The 17,393-nt window shown below is 40.4% G+C and overlaps 1 protein-coding gene across 1 annotated transcript; it reads right to left on the bottom strand.

Annotated features, from left to right (window-relative positions):
- Positions 1–1,309: 1,309 nt before the first annotated feature.
- On the bottom strand, positions 1,310–17,126 carry CCDC174 (coiled-coil domain containing 174). The gene is made up of 11 exons (XM_084902604.1): positions 16,978–17,126; positions 14,346–14,450; positions 13,307–13,407; positions 12,177–12,235; positions 10,994–11,171; positions 7,605–7,700; positions 5,703–5,845; positions 5,177–5,271; positions 4,531–4,663; positions 2,713–2,865; positions 1,310–1,617 (listed from the first exon to the last, which is right to left on the bottom strand). Exons 1-11 carry the CDS (start codon positions 17,017–17,019, stop codon positions 1,319–1,321), a joined length of 1,404 nt encoding a protein of 467 aa, XP_084758730.1. The 5' UTR covers positions 17,020–17,126; the 3' UTR covers positions 1,310–1,318.
- Between the last annotated feature and the right edge of the window lie 267 nt (positions 17,127–17,393).

The following is a 17,393-nucleotide window of genomic DNA, read 5'->3' on the forward strand; positions in this document are numbered from 1 at the left end:
ATAAAAGCCTAAGTGACCCTTATGGCAGAATGACCAGACCTGGTCACTATGATGTGCACTGACCACCAGGAGGAAGTTGGGCTCACAGCTGGCGAGGTAGCAGTGGTGGTAGGAGCCTCTCCTGCCTCTGCTGCAGGCAGGCGATAAGGAGCAAGGGGTCCCGGACTGCAAGGCCTGACTGCGAGAGGGATGTCTGACTGCTGGCTTAGGCCCGAACCCTGGGGGGAATGGGCCTAAGCCGACAGGTGGACGTCCCCTGAGGGATCCCAGACTGCAAGAGGGTGCAGGCTGGGCTGAGGAAACCTCCCACCTCCCAAAGCATGAACTTTGTGCACCAGGACTCTAGTATTTGACAAGAGGTATTTCCCCGTTTAGGCTGACAGAATAACCATTAATAAGTCTGCAACTCTGCCCAATATGGAGACTAGAGGTTCTCGGGAGTTTGGGAATTTTGTCTAATATTGTTTGATACTGGAGCAACAAGTCTGAAAGTAGAAGGCATTGGAAAAAGTATGAGTCCGCAGCAAAGCTGAGTTTAAACTGTGTTCAAGTCCTAGATTTGCCATTTAGAGGCCATATGACCTTCTACAAGTCATTGACCTTCTTTACGTTCCAATTTGCAATCTGTAATGAGAACGGGGGCACTTATGTCAACACCGTGTGGGAACAAAACAGAGCCCAGAGGAGGGTGGGCTCCTGTGGGTGCTTGGAGGAACTGTTGTAGCACATTCTTACAGGACTCACTGGCTTGAGAGATGGCTGTAGGAGGAGCCTTTTGGGCCAACTCCAACTGCCTGTCTGCTGCTAAAAAGATGACACTGACATGTCCTCTTGGAAACCAGACCACTGTCACTCACACAGTGTCTCTTCATTTGCCACTCTTTGACAGGCAATAGTTTCTCTTGATAGATGCTCCTTCAACTGATCTGAAAGCTGAATCCTTGGGAAAAAGACATCTACATGCTAACATCTGCAGAAGGAATGGAGCCCTTAAATCTGAGTGAGTCATGGGAGCAGGTATGAAAGACAGGATTACAAACTCCTTGGTGCCAAATATTGAAGAATATTTCTATTCCATCACACTTAAAGCCACATGAATATCTCGCCATACAAATTAGAAAGAAATGAATGGTCACGTGGCCAGATTTCCTAAGGACCATTCACCTTCTTCCTTGCTGGCAAATCCAACTTCTATCTTCTAGGGAAAGGGCAGGAAAACAAAGTTACATTTCAGTCCCTAAAATCAAGTTATTTTCTCTGCTCTGGGAGAAAAAGACACCACCAACAGCATGGACCCAAGTCAGGATGCTTTTTAAGTTCATGTCACTTGTTTATAATAAGATATCATATCATCCAGAGTTTCAAAGGTGACCTTGGGGGCTTGTGGTGGGCTGTTGGGAGCAGGAGTAGGTGATGTATGTGAACAGCTGGGGTCATGGCTTTGGCCAGGGTGCTGTCCTGCGTCACTCTGGGCAGGTGCAGGTCTGCTCCACGTCTGGCTACTGAAAGCACCAGTTCTCTTTTGACCCACATAGTAATCCGACGGTGGGGCAAACTCAGGATCTCTTTCCGCCCGGAGATCTGACTGCCTCTTCGACCAGTACCCAAAGGAAAATTCTAGTAAAAATAAGAAAGAATGTTATTAGAATTGATTATTGAATGAGATGAATTTACTGTTATTACTTTTCAATTATTATATGTATTTCTTAAAAGCCACCTCAAATTCTCTGGAAAGCAAGGATAGCAATACAAAAATGTAGTATGAGGCACATGCAATGCCTATTGAAGAATAAGGAACCAAGCTAAGGGAGTGACTACTTCCTAAAGGCCAAAGGTTCAAGAAAGGCTGTGTGGAGAAGTCTGCAGACTCTGGAAACATTACCAAAAGGCACTAAAATTAAATGTAAGAAAAATACAGAAAAATTAAACACTCAATCATTTGCTTGATTATGTTTAAGAAACTCAATCATTATGTTGCAGGTACTTCACAACAAACACAAATGTTGTCCTCTGAGTTTTAGACAAGAAGGAACTTGTCCATATTTGGTCTTTCATCTCTATTTCCAACTGAAATGTACTAAAAACACAATATATTAAAATATCAAATCTTCATAAATTTTGAAAACAGTTCCTAAGAAATGACATTCCAAAGCTGCAATGAGGCAGCACTAACTTCAGAAAACTTCCTCCAAGCACTTCAAAAAAACAAAAATCTCATCCTTCGACAAGATGCCTTATGGATCCTGGTCTTTTATAATCACCCTTTCTAGAGCTCCTGTTCATTTTATTTGTTTTTTGGTTGTTGTTGTTTTTATATTTTACTGATTTTTGACAGAGAGAAAGGGAGAGGGATAGAGAGTTAGAAACTTTGATAAGTGAGAAACATCGATCAGCTGCCTCCTGCACACTCCCTATTGGGTATGTGCCCGCAACCAAGGTACATGCCCTTGACCGGAATCGAGCCTGGGACCCTTGAGTCCACGGGCCAACGCTCTATCCACTGAGTCAAACCAGTTAGGGCTAGAGCTCCTGTTTATAAACAGCTCTGTCTGGGTATCAAGAAGAACCAAGTTCAAGGATCTGAAGAATTCTTTAAGACTCAAAAGACCACTAAGATTCATCAGAATCACATTTGGATCAGGAGAACCAGAAAAATTTCCTGTGCAGGGCCCATTACTGGAGAGGTTTTTACACCTTGGAGCCACCTCTTACCTTTTCCTCTGTCCCACTCCCGGACGTGTGGCACTCCGGGCCTGGTGTCCTTCCTCTCTTGAACGATGACTTCCACTTTGCTACGCTGGGCAGCTATAGGCGGAGTTGGCATGGCCTCTGGTTCTGGTGGCAAAGGCCCAATAACATTTCCATCTGTTTTTTGAAAGGAAATAAGACTTCATTATAATAAAGCTTAAAGCTACTTAATTTTTAAAAAATAGAATATAATCCTGGGAGTAGAAGTAATAACCAGTATTTACTAAGCACCTACCATGTCCCAGGCAGTGGGCTAAGTACTTTGTATATGATAGTTCACTTAATTCTGTAACAACCCTAATAAAGCCAGTATTGGTATTCCCATTTTATCCCCATTTTGTAGATGAGAAAAATTAAGCTCCGAAATACTGCATAAGTCAGAAGTGACAAGAATCAGGACTTAAACCCAAGCTGGATGGATTTCAAAGTATCTATATCCCCAGACCAACAATCAAAAGACCAGAAATCTCTGTTACTCAACTAAAGTAAATCTCAAACAAAGCAAGGGGGCTTGGGGTGATGAAGAGCTGGAGCCTGGCGACGGGCTGTAGGCTATTCAATTTTGGCCATATTTCAAATGAAAATGGAGTTTTTAAAACACTTTGGTGACACTTCACAACTTGTGGAAATGATAGATGTTCAGGAGTAGAGCAAAAATAACATACAGAACTTAAAATGTTACAGGGGAGACAACAGTTATATGAAACTAAATGGATGATTTTCCAGTTACAAATGTTTCTGGTTTCCTTTCAAAACCAAATTGAATAAAAAAAATTTAAAAAAAAGAAACACCCAAAAATTGAATTTCTGTTCAGAATTAGAAAACAGTCCATAGCTTAGCACAAGCTACTGTAAAGGCTGGAGGCTTCTATATACCTCTAGCATCCATATTCCCCTCTCCTTTTGGGACCAGAATGCCCCGTTTCAGCTGGATACAAGGCACCTCGCCAGAGGCTGATCCCCAGCCTCCCTGCCTACGGCACTGGCCTCCCTGTGTTCTGGCCATTGGAATGTAAACACATAGGCTCTGCCTGACTCTGACTCACATTCCCCAAAAGGAAGCTCGTTCCCTTCCTTCTTCTCTCCTTCCCCAAGGCTGAATCATGAACAGGTTCTGGGGAGCAAGTTTCAACTGTTCAGGTTAGAGCAACCCTCTAGGAAATGACAGAAATGGCAAGACAGAATGAAGCTAAAGACTGGATGGCCATCTGAGGCAGACCTATCCACTGGGACACCCACCACCTCTGAAATGTTAAAAGGAGAAGCAGGATTTCCTCTAGTTTGAGGCAGTCTATGTGGGTCTCTTTGTCATGACAATTTGGCTCAGACCAACATAATTCATAGAGTGAACTGGTTTGAAAACACTAGTTAACAGTGTTTCCAAGTGTTTTAACAGTCTTTTCATAAGCTGACCATAGTCATATTTGTATATTATTTAATTCTTTGACTTTGTGTATTTATTATTTAAAATAAGTTACTATATAATCAACAAAAATTGTAGTCACAGCAAAACAAATTAAGTTAAACAAGTACACAACTAAACTAAGTGTGAGTTACTAAACTGTTCTGTTCTATGAAGAGACTCAATGTACTGTTAATGTCCTTATTTATAACCTAAATTACTCCCTAGAGTGTCATTCGCATCACACTGGTTATAAAAATTGCTCCTGTCAGTACCTTAGAAGTGCTTTCTTAATGGCCAATTTCTCAGCCTTATTACTGAGACATCAATGGAACTAAAATTTTTCCTTTTGAAGTTTACTGACATGAGCCATGACATACCTTTACTTTCTTCCTCTGCTCCATCATCTTTCGATATTTTCATCTTTTTTTGTCGAAGCTTAGCAAGTCTTGCTTCTAACATAGCCTTTCGCTTTTCTTTTATATTTTCTCGTTTTGTTCTTTGGTCCGTTGTCTGAAGAGAACAGAAAATTATAAAATTATTTGCTTTAAGCCAAATTCATAATACTTCTTTTTAAAGGATGAAATAATTTTATTCTAAAAATAGGCTAAATGATTTTCATGCCACCTCTAAGAAGCTATCCTTGAGATCATCAAAATGAAGACTCGTAAAGTATTCTCTTACACAGGACTCCAATGTTTTTGAAGTTTAGAAAGCATTCACAGAGCATTCTAAAAGGTTTAAGATTCAAGAAAACCAACCAATTCTGTTCTACTCCTTAATCCCTCAAGCAACTTTCTATTTTCTTACCCAGACCACCCCAAAAATATATTAAAAACCAAATTTAAAATTACACAAGTTACTTCTGGGCAGCCATAATCTTAAACCTTGAAACACCAAGATTATATTCTAAATATCAATTTAAATCCCTAATTAATTTACTAGATTTTTTTTCTCTCGGTATTGTCCAACAAGAAATCAACTGCTTAAATCTTTCTTTACATCAACTCTCAATTTAATTTATACCTGTTCACGCAGCATCTCTAAAGTTTTCATTTGCTTGTTTCTTAGCTCTTTATCTCGGGCAAAGGCAAAATATCCAACACCAAGTTGCCGGGCCTCTGAAATAAGTCAAAATTACACAAGAGATTATAGATTTCCTGATCAGTAAATTATATCCTACAAGAAATTTGGCAAAAAGAAATGCAGTGATATTTGATACAAGTTTTTAAAAAGAAAAGGCAGATAAACAAAAAAGCAAGTTAGAAATAGTTCTCATCCTGTTTGCCAAGTGATAAACATAACAAAAATTCCTTAGACTGTCTCCACTTCTCTTGAGGAACAAACCCTTAGATTAATAGACTCTCTGTTAAGATATTTCCAATATGAGTATTTTTTAGGCTATAAAGTAAACAAAGGGGATAGTATCAATTTCCGAAGCAGAATCTTTTATTTCTACATAGGAACTGCTGCTTTATGAATGAATACTTCCCTTTATGTTTGTCATTAGTTCAAGATAAAAGCATGATTTAAAAGCTGCAAGAGATTATACCATTTTCACGAATGTCTTCATAATGTATAGGCCCCATTGGCCTTTTCAGAGCCTCCCGTTCTTCTTCCTCCCATTGCTGGCGCTGAAGTTCTTTTCTCATGTCTTCAGATAGTAAGGTTTTTTCATTAGCAGGACTAACAAAACTAGTAGGAGAAAAGAGCAAAAACTATCTTTAGATAAGAACTGTGAGATAGCAATGCTTCATTAAACTGAATGATGAATCAATACCTCTAATTGATAAAAAAAAAAAGACAGTTCCTTACAGAGGTTTCTGACCCACCAGATCATTGGGCAATAAAGAAAATATTTTTACCTTTTAAAAATCAAGCAGCAGATTTGTTACATTAGCATAATGGAATCTTGCCTGCACTCAAGACAAACCACTTTCCTTCCCACCGGATCCTGGGCTGAATAGAGGGAGGCAGCCCAGGCGAGGAGGAGGAAGTGAAGGCCCCTCGGGAAGGTCTCCCGCGCAGGGATGAGGAAGCTCCATCACACAGTGACCTGGTCTGTGCCTCGTGTTCTGAGATGGCTTAGGGGTTCTGCCCTTCCTCCTCTGTGCCTAGCCCAGGCCCACCTGAACCTGGAGGACGTGGACAAGGTAGAACTTCTCCCAATACTTTGCACATAAAACCTGCTCTTAGTAAGAAGAATTTTATTCCTGAGAATGTTTTAGCAAGTTATCTTTTAGGTGTCTTAGGCCTCACAGAAAAAGAAAATTTAACTGTAAGACCCTACTTCAAAATCCAAAGATGTGTAAAGAACAAATTAATGCCCTAGCCAGTTGATCAATAGTAAGAGCATCCGCCCACAGACCAAAGGGTCATGGGTTCAGGTCACAGGTTCAGATGCTAGTCAAGGGTGCATACCTCAGTTGCAGGCTCAATCCCCAGTCCCCACTTGGGGCACATGTGTGGGAGGCAACCAACCAATGTGTCCCTTTCACATCAATGTCCCCCCAACCCTCACCCCCTGCCATCTCCTCATTCCCCTCTAAGTCTCTCTCCCCAAAGGAAAAAAATAAATAAATAAAAAATAAAAAAAGGGGAAATATGGGGTGAGGATTGAATTAAAAAAAAAGAAAAAGTTAATAAGCTAACTGTCTCCCTGCCCCCCACTTGCTTTGGAATAACCAAGTGTATATCTTAAACACCTTTCTCCACAGAGCTTTGTTGGTTGATTTGGTTTAGCTTACTCTATATTTGTTACTCTGTAATTACACATCCTTCCATGTACAGGCATACTTCACTTTATTGCACTTGCAGATACTGTGTTTTTTACAAATTCAAAGTTTGTGGCAACCAAGTACCAAACAAGTACCATTTTTTTCCATACTTCTTTCCTCCTTTTCCTCTTTTTTAAAGCTGTATGTCTCAGTTTGGGGCTTTTGTGTGTGGTTGCCATTAACTTTATGAAAAAGTTGCATATACATAATTTTTCTTTCTTTTGAGTATATCTGATCTCCATACACTGATTTTTTTAGACATAATGCTATTGCACACAAAATAGACTTTAGTATAGCATAAACATAACTTTGATATGCAATGGGAAATCAAAAACTTTGTGTGACTTGCTTTATTGTGATACTCATTTTATCATGGTGGCATGGAACTAAACCCACAATAGCTCTGGAGTATGCCTGCAAACAGATATAACTCTAACTCATCCCTTTTAGTAGCTATATGATATGGAGCATCCATTCAGGCTGTTCCCTGAGAGTGAATTATGTGTGTATGTGTACACTAACCATGAATAAGTGCTTCGGCAAATATTCTTATACATTAAAAAAAGATCTCCTTGCTGGAGCACTAAAGATAATTGACTAAAGACAGCCTTGCCCACTAACTTAGCCCTGTGTCTGCATTTCAGACCTGGGCAAAACTTTGCATATAACACACTTACAGCCTCCCCTGAAGATTTTTATCCATCTCCAGCAGATGGGGCAAATCCTTTTTCATGCAGCGCCGGGATCGCCCTAAGGAATCCACATAGTCCACCCTGAAATAAAAGTGAAACGATGTGAATGCTTTGTACAGGACATATAGTTCCCTAAGTTATAAGTTGGTACATAGTAAAAAATTAACATAGGGCTTACAACCAAGAAAATCTCCCAATCTGAGAGATTATCACTGATAACATGCTTATTAGTTAAAAGTTGACACATAATAGACACATTGTGCCCTTTATTAAATCTTAGTTTTAGAAAATGAGTGATCATGTAGTCTCTGATTTCAAAGATAAATACCCATACAAGTCCTTGCTGCCACATGTCAGAACTTACTTAAGGAAATTCCAAATACTTCATCAGCATCATAACTTTGCTTTGAACCAGACTCTAATTTAATATCCTCAGTCTTCCCAAATCTGACACTTTACCTTGTCCTTTTTTTCCCTTCTAATTGGTATGATTCTTCCCAATGAATTAGAAATTATTTCTTAATATAAGTCACAGTATTTTGGAACTCTTTTTTAAGTAGGAGAAAACCAAAAAGCACCTCATCAGTAGGCCAATCTGTTATCTTTTATCACTCGTTCCTCTTTCCTAATCTTGTCCAAACTAGATAGCAGTTAGAGAAGTCAGGCAGAGAGCAAGGCAAATGAAACACTTAAGACTTTTCACAACAGGTAATATGGACAGATTTTCATGGAAAACATTTCATTTGCATTATGATGCAACAAATTTTATTTTTATAATTATGGGCAGGGAATTTGCCACAGACAAAAACACAGAAAGGGGCCAGTACTGTTGGTGGACCAACTCAATGTCAGATTCCCATGTATGTGACCAGGCTTTTGTCAGCAATTTCTTTTCACACATGCGATTCCAATTGTCAGTCCATGATTTAAAATCTGGTACACAAAATTGGGAATCCATTACTACAGTCCTAAAGCTGATTAGCACAAGAAATAAAACCTCCAATTGCTAAAAGCAGTTTCTTTCTTTTTTTTTCTTCTTTTCCTTTTTTAAAAAATGAATGGAGGAAGTATACCATCTAGCCAGATGTCTAAGTAATTACACTATTTTTGCAGAAACATTTTTCACCACCTGGAATTTAACTACTGAAAGGATTTTACAAGCAGTTACAATTTGAGAGCCTAATTCAAAAACAAAAAAAGTGTCAGAACTGCTTTCAGTGTGTCTTCTTTTTCCATATGTTGGCAGTGACACCTTCAACTGCCCTCCAAACTCTTCAAATCACTGACAAATTGCTATAATCTTACAGGCATTAATAAGGAAAAGAAAAAGGCACTAAACCTTTCAAAGGAGATGGGATTTCAGCTATGAAAAGCAATCATAGGCTATTCTGTTTCTGGAGAAGGCCTCCGAAACATGCAGAGCCCATCAAAATAGAATAGATGGGATATGCAAGACAATAGCAACTGCTCTATGTAATCAGACACTGAGCAAGCTCTCGGGGAAACAATTACTTGAGGCACCAGAGTAACACGAGACCTCAGTCATGTATCTTCAAAGAACATTGGGGGAAGCTAAAGCACATGCCCATGAAATGCTTCACTAATAACAGCAGGCAGGATGTTGGAAGTATCAAAGTTTGCCTCAATTATTTTTCTGTTAATGAGGCCAGTTACCATATAATAAAGAGGTAATATGCAAATTGACCATCACACCCTTGCACAAGATGGCCAGCAGGGGAGGCAGTTGTGGGTGATCAGGTCAGCAGGGGAGGGCAGTTAGGGGTGACCGGGCTGGCAGGGGAGGACAGTTGGAAGTGAGCACGCCTGCAGGGGAGGGAGGACAGGTGGGTGGGACCAGGCCTGCAGGGGAGGGCAGTTAGGGGCAATTGGGCCAGCAAGGGAGCAGTTAGGCATTGATCAGACTGACAGGGGAATGGTTGGGGGATTGGGCCTGTCGGACATCCCCTGAGGGGTCCCAGACTGGAGAGGGTATAGGCTGGACTGAAGGGACAATCTCCCCAACCCATCCCCAGTACATGAATTTCTTGTGCCAGGCCTCTGGTGTGTCAATAATAAAGAAAAGGTGAGACCCAAAGAAGCAGGAAAGATTAAGTGCTGCCAGAGTTCAAGGGAAGAATCACTAAGAATGAAGCAGCACTGATAGAAGAGACTGCATTGCATGTGCTTCTCTCTTGGTTACTTACAGCAAGCATGCAGCCAGATAATCTCCCCAAATATAAGTTTTTAGAAGGTAGGTACGAAGACACCTGTTCTATCCCAATACACACGTTTTATCTGGATTGATGTGGACACCCTCACAAGTATGAAGAGGTATGAAGAGGTGCAGCCTGTGCTCCACAAGAGAGACTGCTCTCTTCAACTCATAAATGACCCCTGTCCACTGGTCCCAAAGCTGACAAGTCACCAAATGCTGCAAACAATGTACTTTTACTCTAACTTTCAACAGTTCCTGACAAAGACGCCATGATGAGGAGATACTTGAGCCTTGAAGAGAAGTAGGTGGCCTCTGCACAGGCACAGGGTGGGCAAGCAGAGTTAGTTACTACCAGGACATTTTCATAGGGTCAGTGCACCGCTACATGGTTTTCAGAACTTACAAACAAGTTTCTAAACAACATTTTAAGTGGAGAATATAATAATGGAATTTGCATTCTGAATTTATTGACACATTGGTCTCTCTGTAGGGAAACAACTAAACCGGCTTCCCCATTATTGACCTACATGTAGGTAAAATTCAGAATAATTTCAGTAAGAAAGATATACTCCAGACAGCAGTTTCTTGGGTATTCTAAAATACTCTGACTTTGTGAAGAAAGTTTAAGGCAATCGGGGGAAGTAGGCACTGACATCACTGTGTTAGGGGCGAGGAAAGTGAACCTCAGGTTGGTGAGGTCCCACTGCCAGGGAAAGGCAGAGCCAGTGCTGTCCAGGTCCAAGTCCACGGTGCCTTCATTAAATTGCCAGAAAATGTCACAGCCAGAGTAAGGCTTACTAGAAACAGAGATCACCGCTGCCTGGACAAATGACTCTCCACGAAGTCTGAATGAGGACATGGGGAGCAAAGGGACATGCTTCTGACTAAGCAACTCTTTCACATCAATGCCTCCTGCACCTGGCACAGTGCTTGGCACAGAGCAAGAGCTTAGTTTTTATTTGTAATTATTTCTTCATTGGAGCTACTGTTTCTACATCTGTAAACCCAATCTTACTTAAAGTGGAGTCTCAAAAGAAAAAAAAACCCAAAACTAAAGGATAAAGAGAAATGGTTTGTTAACAACCAAATGAAATCACTCTTAAAAAGTAAACACAAGCCTGACAATATTAATATGATCAAATCACGTAATATCACCAACCATTCTTCACTGGGGTCCTGGGGAGGAGGTATATCTGTTTCAGAAAGATTTTCTTCATCCTCGTCTCTTTCTCCTGCCTTTCTAGAATCTCGATTGGCACCAAATGACTCCATTTCTTTGTGCTTGTCTATCATCTTCTGCGTGAAATCCACAAGGTACATATCCTCCACTTCTTCATCTAGGACATAAAAATCAATTATCAGATTCTTGACATCAAAGAAGAAAACGACACATTGAATTGATATGAAGCAGTCAGTCATTGATGGGTGACTTCCCGTCCCTGAAGATTCACTAGTTGATGACTCCACCCCCTGGAACACTTAAAAAGACAAAGCCGCCTCAGGACCTGCCAGGGAAGTTAGTAATAGGCCACAGGAAACATACTAGAAAAAAAGTCTTTAAAATGCCTGAAGTTTCTGCTGCGTTGTCAATACACTGAGTAATCAATACTGCCTCAGAATGTCATTTTAAGATAACAAAACCATTTGATTTCAAGAGACTCATATGGCTAATTACATATTATAGGAGAAGTGCATTTCTTATGTTGTCAGACCAAAACAATAGACCTCTCTAATCAGGTGATCTGTATCATTTAATCCCAATTATATTGTTATGGTATAGTAAGTGTTTTAAGGGTCATGACATAGGTAAAAAAAATCATCTAAATTCTTTTCAACCCAATGAACAGCACTTTCAGACAAGACATGTTGCCAGGATCTACAGGGCATACAGAAATGTATGAGATGCTATCTTCCTCAGGACTTAAGATCTACTTGAGCTAAAACATATAATGAAAAGTTAAATAGCAATCCATGACTTAATTTAACCCAGGATGTCTGATGTATTCACAAATAACGTTGACGTGAAGTTTCCCTGTGTGGGATTTCAGATACAGTCACCTGAGTCTTTTTGTCTGAGATGGAACAGATATTAGCTTCCCTAGAACCAGGTACCGGTATTATACCACCGGACAGGAAAGAATAACGGAAACTCCAAAATTTAATTTGCCCAAATATGTAAGCCCAATATGCCTATCAGGAGGTGAGCTTGCAGTTTGGACAGAACCAAATCCCTATAAGCATACTCTTTTGGATCTGAATCCCATATTAACAATACAAGTAAAGTTTGAATTAAAAGAGAAAAGACTTAAACTTTTTCTTAATATAGAAGTGTAATTTTTTACCTATAAAGTCTCCTTTGGTCATTTTTTCATATAATTTAGCTTTTTCTTCCAATTTCTCCCTTGGAGAAAACAGAACAAGTATTAAAAATGTCTTATTAACTGCCGTCCCTGAAAAGACTGCTCCACCTCAGTTTCACAGCTGGCAGCTAGGGAAGGAAGGCCCTGGCCAGCAGCCAGAAGGCCCCAATCAGCCCTGATTGCCGGTCAGGCCTAGGGACCCTACCCGTGCACCAATTTCATGCACTGGGCCTCTAGTTAATAGATAATATATAATAGATAATACTATTTTATCAATGTGGTTATATAGAAGAATGACCTTGTTAGAAGATATATGTCAAAATACGTAAAGTATGATGTAACAAAGTTTCTCTATACAAAGGAGATAGAAAGAGAATGTAGAAAGATGTTTGTTAACTTAGGTGAAGAGTATTAGAATGTTCTTTGTGCTTTTCTTTCAATTAGTCTGTTGATTTAAAGTTTTTCATATTAAAAAGTTGGGGGAGCCCTGGCAGTCACTGGTTACAGCATTCACCCTAGGGCCAAAGGGTGTCAGGTTTGAATCCTGGTCAAGAGCACATACCTAGTTGCAGTTTCACTCCCTGCCCACAGTCAGGGCATGTGCAGGAGGCAACCAATCCAAGTGTTTCTCTCACATCAAAGTTTCTCATTCTCTTTTTCCCTCCTTCCTTCCCTCCCTCACTCTCTCCTTCCCTCCCTTCCCTCCCTCCCTCCCTCCCTCCTTCCCTCCAATTCTCTTTGAAAAGCAATGGAAAAAATATCTTCAGGTGAGGACTAAAAAAAAGTTTTAGGAAAAATTTAGTTTCTAAATGCTAACATCATATGCCCCTAGCCCAGAACCACACTCCCATGCACTTCTTAAGATCCATGATTTTAGTGCCTAAAAGAGGCTCAAAGTGGAACATAGGCAATGTCTTATCTTCTTCTAAGATTGTAAATACATCTATCTGCAAATCACATTATTTTTAGAGTCTATTTTATAGTTACAGAGTATTTGGCTCGAAGGATTATAAAAATTTAAATTGCAAATAAAAAAAGAATAAAAGTTGAATTTTCATTTCTTGGCTTGGGCAGCTTCAGTGATAACTACACTGACCAGAGTTCAGCTTTACCTTGCTTTGTCTAAAGTCTTCTGTTCCTCAATCTTCTGTTCTGCATCCTTCTCAGCGCGATTTGAAACTCCTGCATTCTGTTTGTTCCAGATACTTGGTTTCTGGAGAATTTAAAAGACAAAACAGAACCACCAAATGGCTGCAAAACATCTCTACTTGTACACCAGAAAGAAAAAAAAAAAAAGGGACCATCATATCTTATGAATCAATGGAGATAATTAGATCTTCTGACAGCCAGCTTATGTCTTGCAAATGGAGTGTACATGGCAAAGCTGGAGTTAAAAAGAAAAGCCCTGAATTATATAAAAAGTTTCTTTATAGGGTTACTTCTTTATTCTTTATCTCCCAAATGACTCAAGACTATAATGAAAATATATTACAAATAATTAGTAATACAAATAATAGACACCATTACCTATAAAATTGGAAAACAACTCTTAAAGACCCTTAAATTTTTTGCTATATTTCTATATTATCTGTTTGTCTCTCTGGATTTATAACACATATGTAACCAGATAATCTTCCACAAGAATGTAACAAACCACTTATTAAGAACATGTACTTTTTTCAAACAAGTGCTAAAGAATTAGAGCATTAATAGGTGCTTTCCCCTAGCTGGTTTTGCTCAGTGGATAGAGCATCAGCCTTCTACTAAAGGGTCCTGGGTTTGATTCTGGTCAAGGGCACATACCCAGGATGGGGGCTCGATTCCCAGTAGGGGTTGTGCAGGAGGCAGCCAATCAATGATTCTCTCTCATCATTGATGTTTCTATCTCTCTCTCCCTCTCCATTCCTCTCTGAAATAAACATATATATGTTTTTAAAAAGTGCTTTTAAATAACCTTACTAATTTCTATTTTAATATTTAAGACATCTCATGCAGATGTTCAAATGCAAGACAGGAATTTTTCCTTAATATTTGTATGTAGCAGAAACCACAAACACTTAAAAAAAAAAAAAAAAAAAAAAAAAAAACAACTCCCAACCTCCCTCCTGGCATTATTTCAGATCAATGGAAATAATTAGATTTTATTCTTACCTTATTAGTTGTTTTTGGTTTTCCCAAAACTCCAGAATCTTTTAGAAGTTTTTCTTGTTTGAATTCTTCTTGTTTTCGAAAGAGTTCAGCCTTAAGGTCTACCAACTAAAATAAAACCAATAAACAAACAAAAACATTTATTTAATTCTATGACTGACTGGATTTCTAAGTTATTATAATTCTCAAAGCAAGATTCCAAGTTCCTATAAGTGGACAAAAATGAATACAAAATTAAAAGTTTACATGTAGAATCCAATCCAAAATCAAGCTAAGTCATATTTCATCCTAGCTCTGTTGGAAACGTACTTTTACTCTAACTTTCAACAGTCAAAGGCTTTTTTCTGGGCAAAGGGACATTGATAAATCTAAGTAAATAAAGTCGGCATCTTCTAGAGTAAAATTCAACTAACATTAAACACCTTTCTGATTGGCACTGTACTTGCCTTTTATATATGATATAATCTCATGTAATCATCACAACAATTTATTATTGCTATAGGGAAATTTCTTTGTTTAGTAACTATCTAAGTCCCTAGTATGTGCCTGGCACTAACACTGACGAGTGGGATACAAACATTAATTAGACATACTCCGGCCTAATATGAAGCCTACAATCTAATAAGAAACCTATAATACCAGTAGGAAGTAATTAATGCTCTAAGAGTGGTAGAAAGGAGCATAAAAGTTCAGGTAAGGGAGCAGTTTCTTCTGTCCAGAGTGATCAGAAGCAGCCTGGAGCTGAACTTTAAAAGATAGGCAGATTTCAACAGCCAAACAAAGTAGAGTGAGTGAATGCTAAGAATGCTTCCAGGTCTGTTTTAGTATCTTCCAGAAACTCTAAGTTCAACTCAATCACAGGGTTCAAGAGCAGGGAAGGCCAGGCCAAAGGAAACAGCACAACTAAGTGAATACCCAAGTCTAGCCCTCAGCTGTATCAGACACCACTGTCTACTCTGCACAAAAGGACACAATGGCAGTTTCCTTTTTACTGATCCGGTACAGTTGCTTATACACGTGGGTGTTTGTAAATCAACTTATAAAGTCCAGCATCATGGACTGAATTTTAAGGAAAACCAAAATGATTAAGTCCAAATGTAAGAAATCGATTTAAAAGTAGCCTTAGCAGGAATAATGCAAAGGGCAGTCCTTCCCAAGACCTAATATTCTAAATTTTAAAAAATTAAAAGCCTTTCACCTTTTCTTCTAAGCTCTTCACCACATCAATTACCTAGCCACACATTTTCCTATTCTACAACTTTTAAAAGGAAGCCGTATTTTCCGGCGTATAAGACGATCCCTTAATTTTTACAGTTAAAACATCGGTTTAGGCCTGTATAAGACTACCCCCCACTTCAAAGAAAAGATTTACTTTGCCGTCAAGATCTGCAGGTAATTTTTGTGCAATTTTGGTCTTTTGCCCCCGATTTTCGGTTGACTTTGTTTCAAAAGTCGTCTTATACGCCGGAAAATACGGGTACTCAGAAAATTGTCAATTCCCAGCTGGCATTCCTATTATTATCATTGCTAATTTTAAGCTGTTAGGATAACTTTAACATTTATACATATATGTTTATTCTTAATCCTCAAACATAATAACTAATTCCAATTTTCAGTGTGAGATGAGAAAATGGGGTTCAAATATTGGGACATGTAGATTTTTCCTTATACTTCCCTTGCATACGAATAGCTCTGCAGTAAATCCAAGATTAAACCAAAGGTTAGGCGATGTGTTCTGATACAATGAAAAAGGCAAGCAAACTGAGTGAGCCAGCTCTATCACCAAAAATTCTGTATATAAGCTGGGAATGCCACTGCATCTTTGAACTTCCTCATGTATAAAATGGGGATCTTACCAGCACCTACTTTGGGAGAAGCCGATGAGACCGTGCATGTAAAGCTTAACTTAAAAAAAAAAAGCCTCTTGCTCAGCAGCGTGGCTCAGTGGTTGAGCTTGGACCTATGAACCAGGAGGTGCCAGTTCGATTCCCGGTCAGGACACATGCCTGGGTTGCAGAGTCGATACCCAGTGTGTTGCATGCAGAACGCGGCCGATCGGTTACGCTCTCTCATCACTGATGTTTCTCTCTCTCTCCCCCCTTCTTCTCTAAATTAAACATATTAAACAAAAACCCTGTGAGACCTGACAGCACCCAGGCATCGCATTTCCTGCGCTGCATTAACAACGATTTAGCTCCTGTCAGGGGAAAGGCCACACTGACGTTTGGGGGACCTCCCTGGTCTCTGGGTGGGAGAACCAGGCCGGGGGAGGCGTACGCTCAGCAGCACGGGCCCGGGCGCCTACCCGACCGGCAGGAAGGCGGGCTGGCAAGGCGGCCTGGACTGGATGTCTCGGCGGGAGGCAGGGAGGTTCCTGCCGGAGGAAAGACACCAGGCTCAGGGGCGTGTCTGAGGGGGAAGCCCGGTCCGAGGGCACCTCCGAGGGGGGAAGCCACGTTCGGGCTCCGGTAGGTAAAAAAGTTGGTCCGGTTTCCCGTCCGAGAAAAGCCAAGTCCAATTTCTGTCTGAGGCGAGGCCGGGTCTGGGTCCCCGAGGTAAAGAAACAAACTAGGCCAGGATTCCTGGGGGCGAAAAAGAACTCGGAACCCGTGGCATCATCTCTACCCGCACTCACCGAGGAGGCCGTGACCTCCAAGGGCTTTTTCCTTCGGTCCATGGTGAAGCCGGAGGGTCCCAGCACAAACTGAAGCCTTCACAGGCCCCCACAGAGGTCTATCTCAGCCCGCCTCCGGCGCAACCGGAAGTGCCTATGATTAGAGCGACGCCGTTTACGACACTGGCGTAAAGTCAGGAAGGTCGTGATGTGACGCAAACGCGCCTGTCGCCATTTTCAGGAGGTCAGGATTCCCGGGGGGGCGGGGGGGGGGGGGGAGCTAACCACGGACGCCATCTTGAGTGTGGAAGGTGGAAAAGGACTAACTAGACGCCATATTGAGAAGGTCTCATGACCTGGGCGCGAACGGCGCCATCGTGAGTGGGTCAATTAGAGGTGGCGAAGGCGCTATTTTAATGGAGGAGAAAGGAGCTGAA

The sequence above is a fragment of the Pipistrellus hanaki genome, assembly GCF_964339955.1.
Source record: "Pipistrellus hanaki genome assembly, chromosome: 13".
NCBI classification, from domain to species: Eukaryota; Metazoa; Chordata; class Mammalia; order Chiroptera; family Vespertilionidae; genus Pipistrellus; species Pipistrellus hanaki.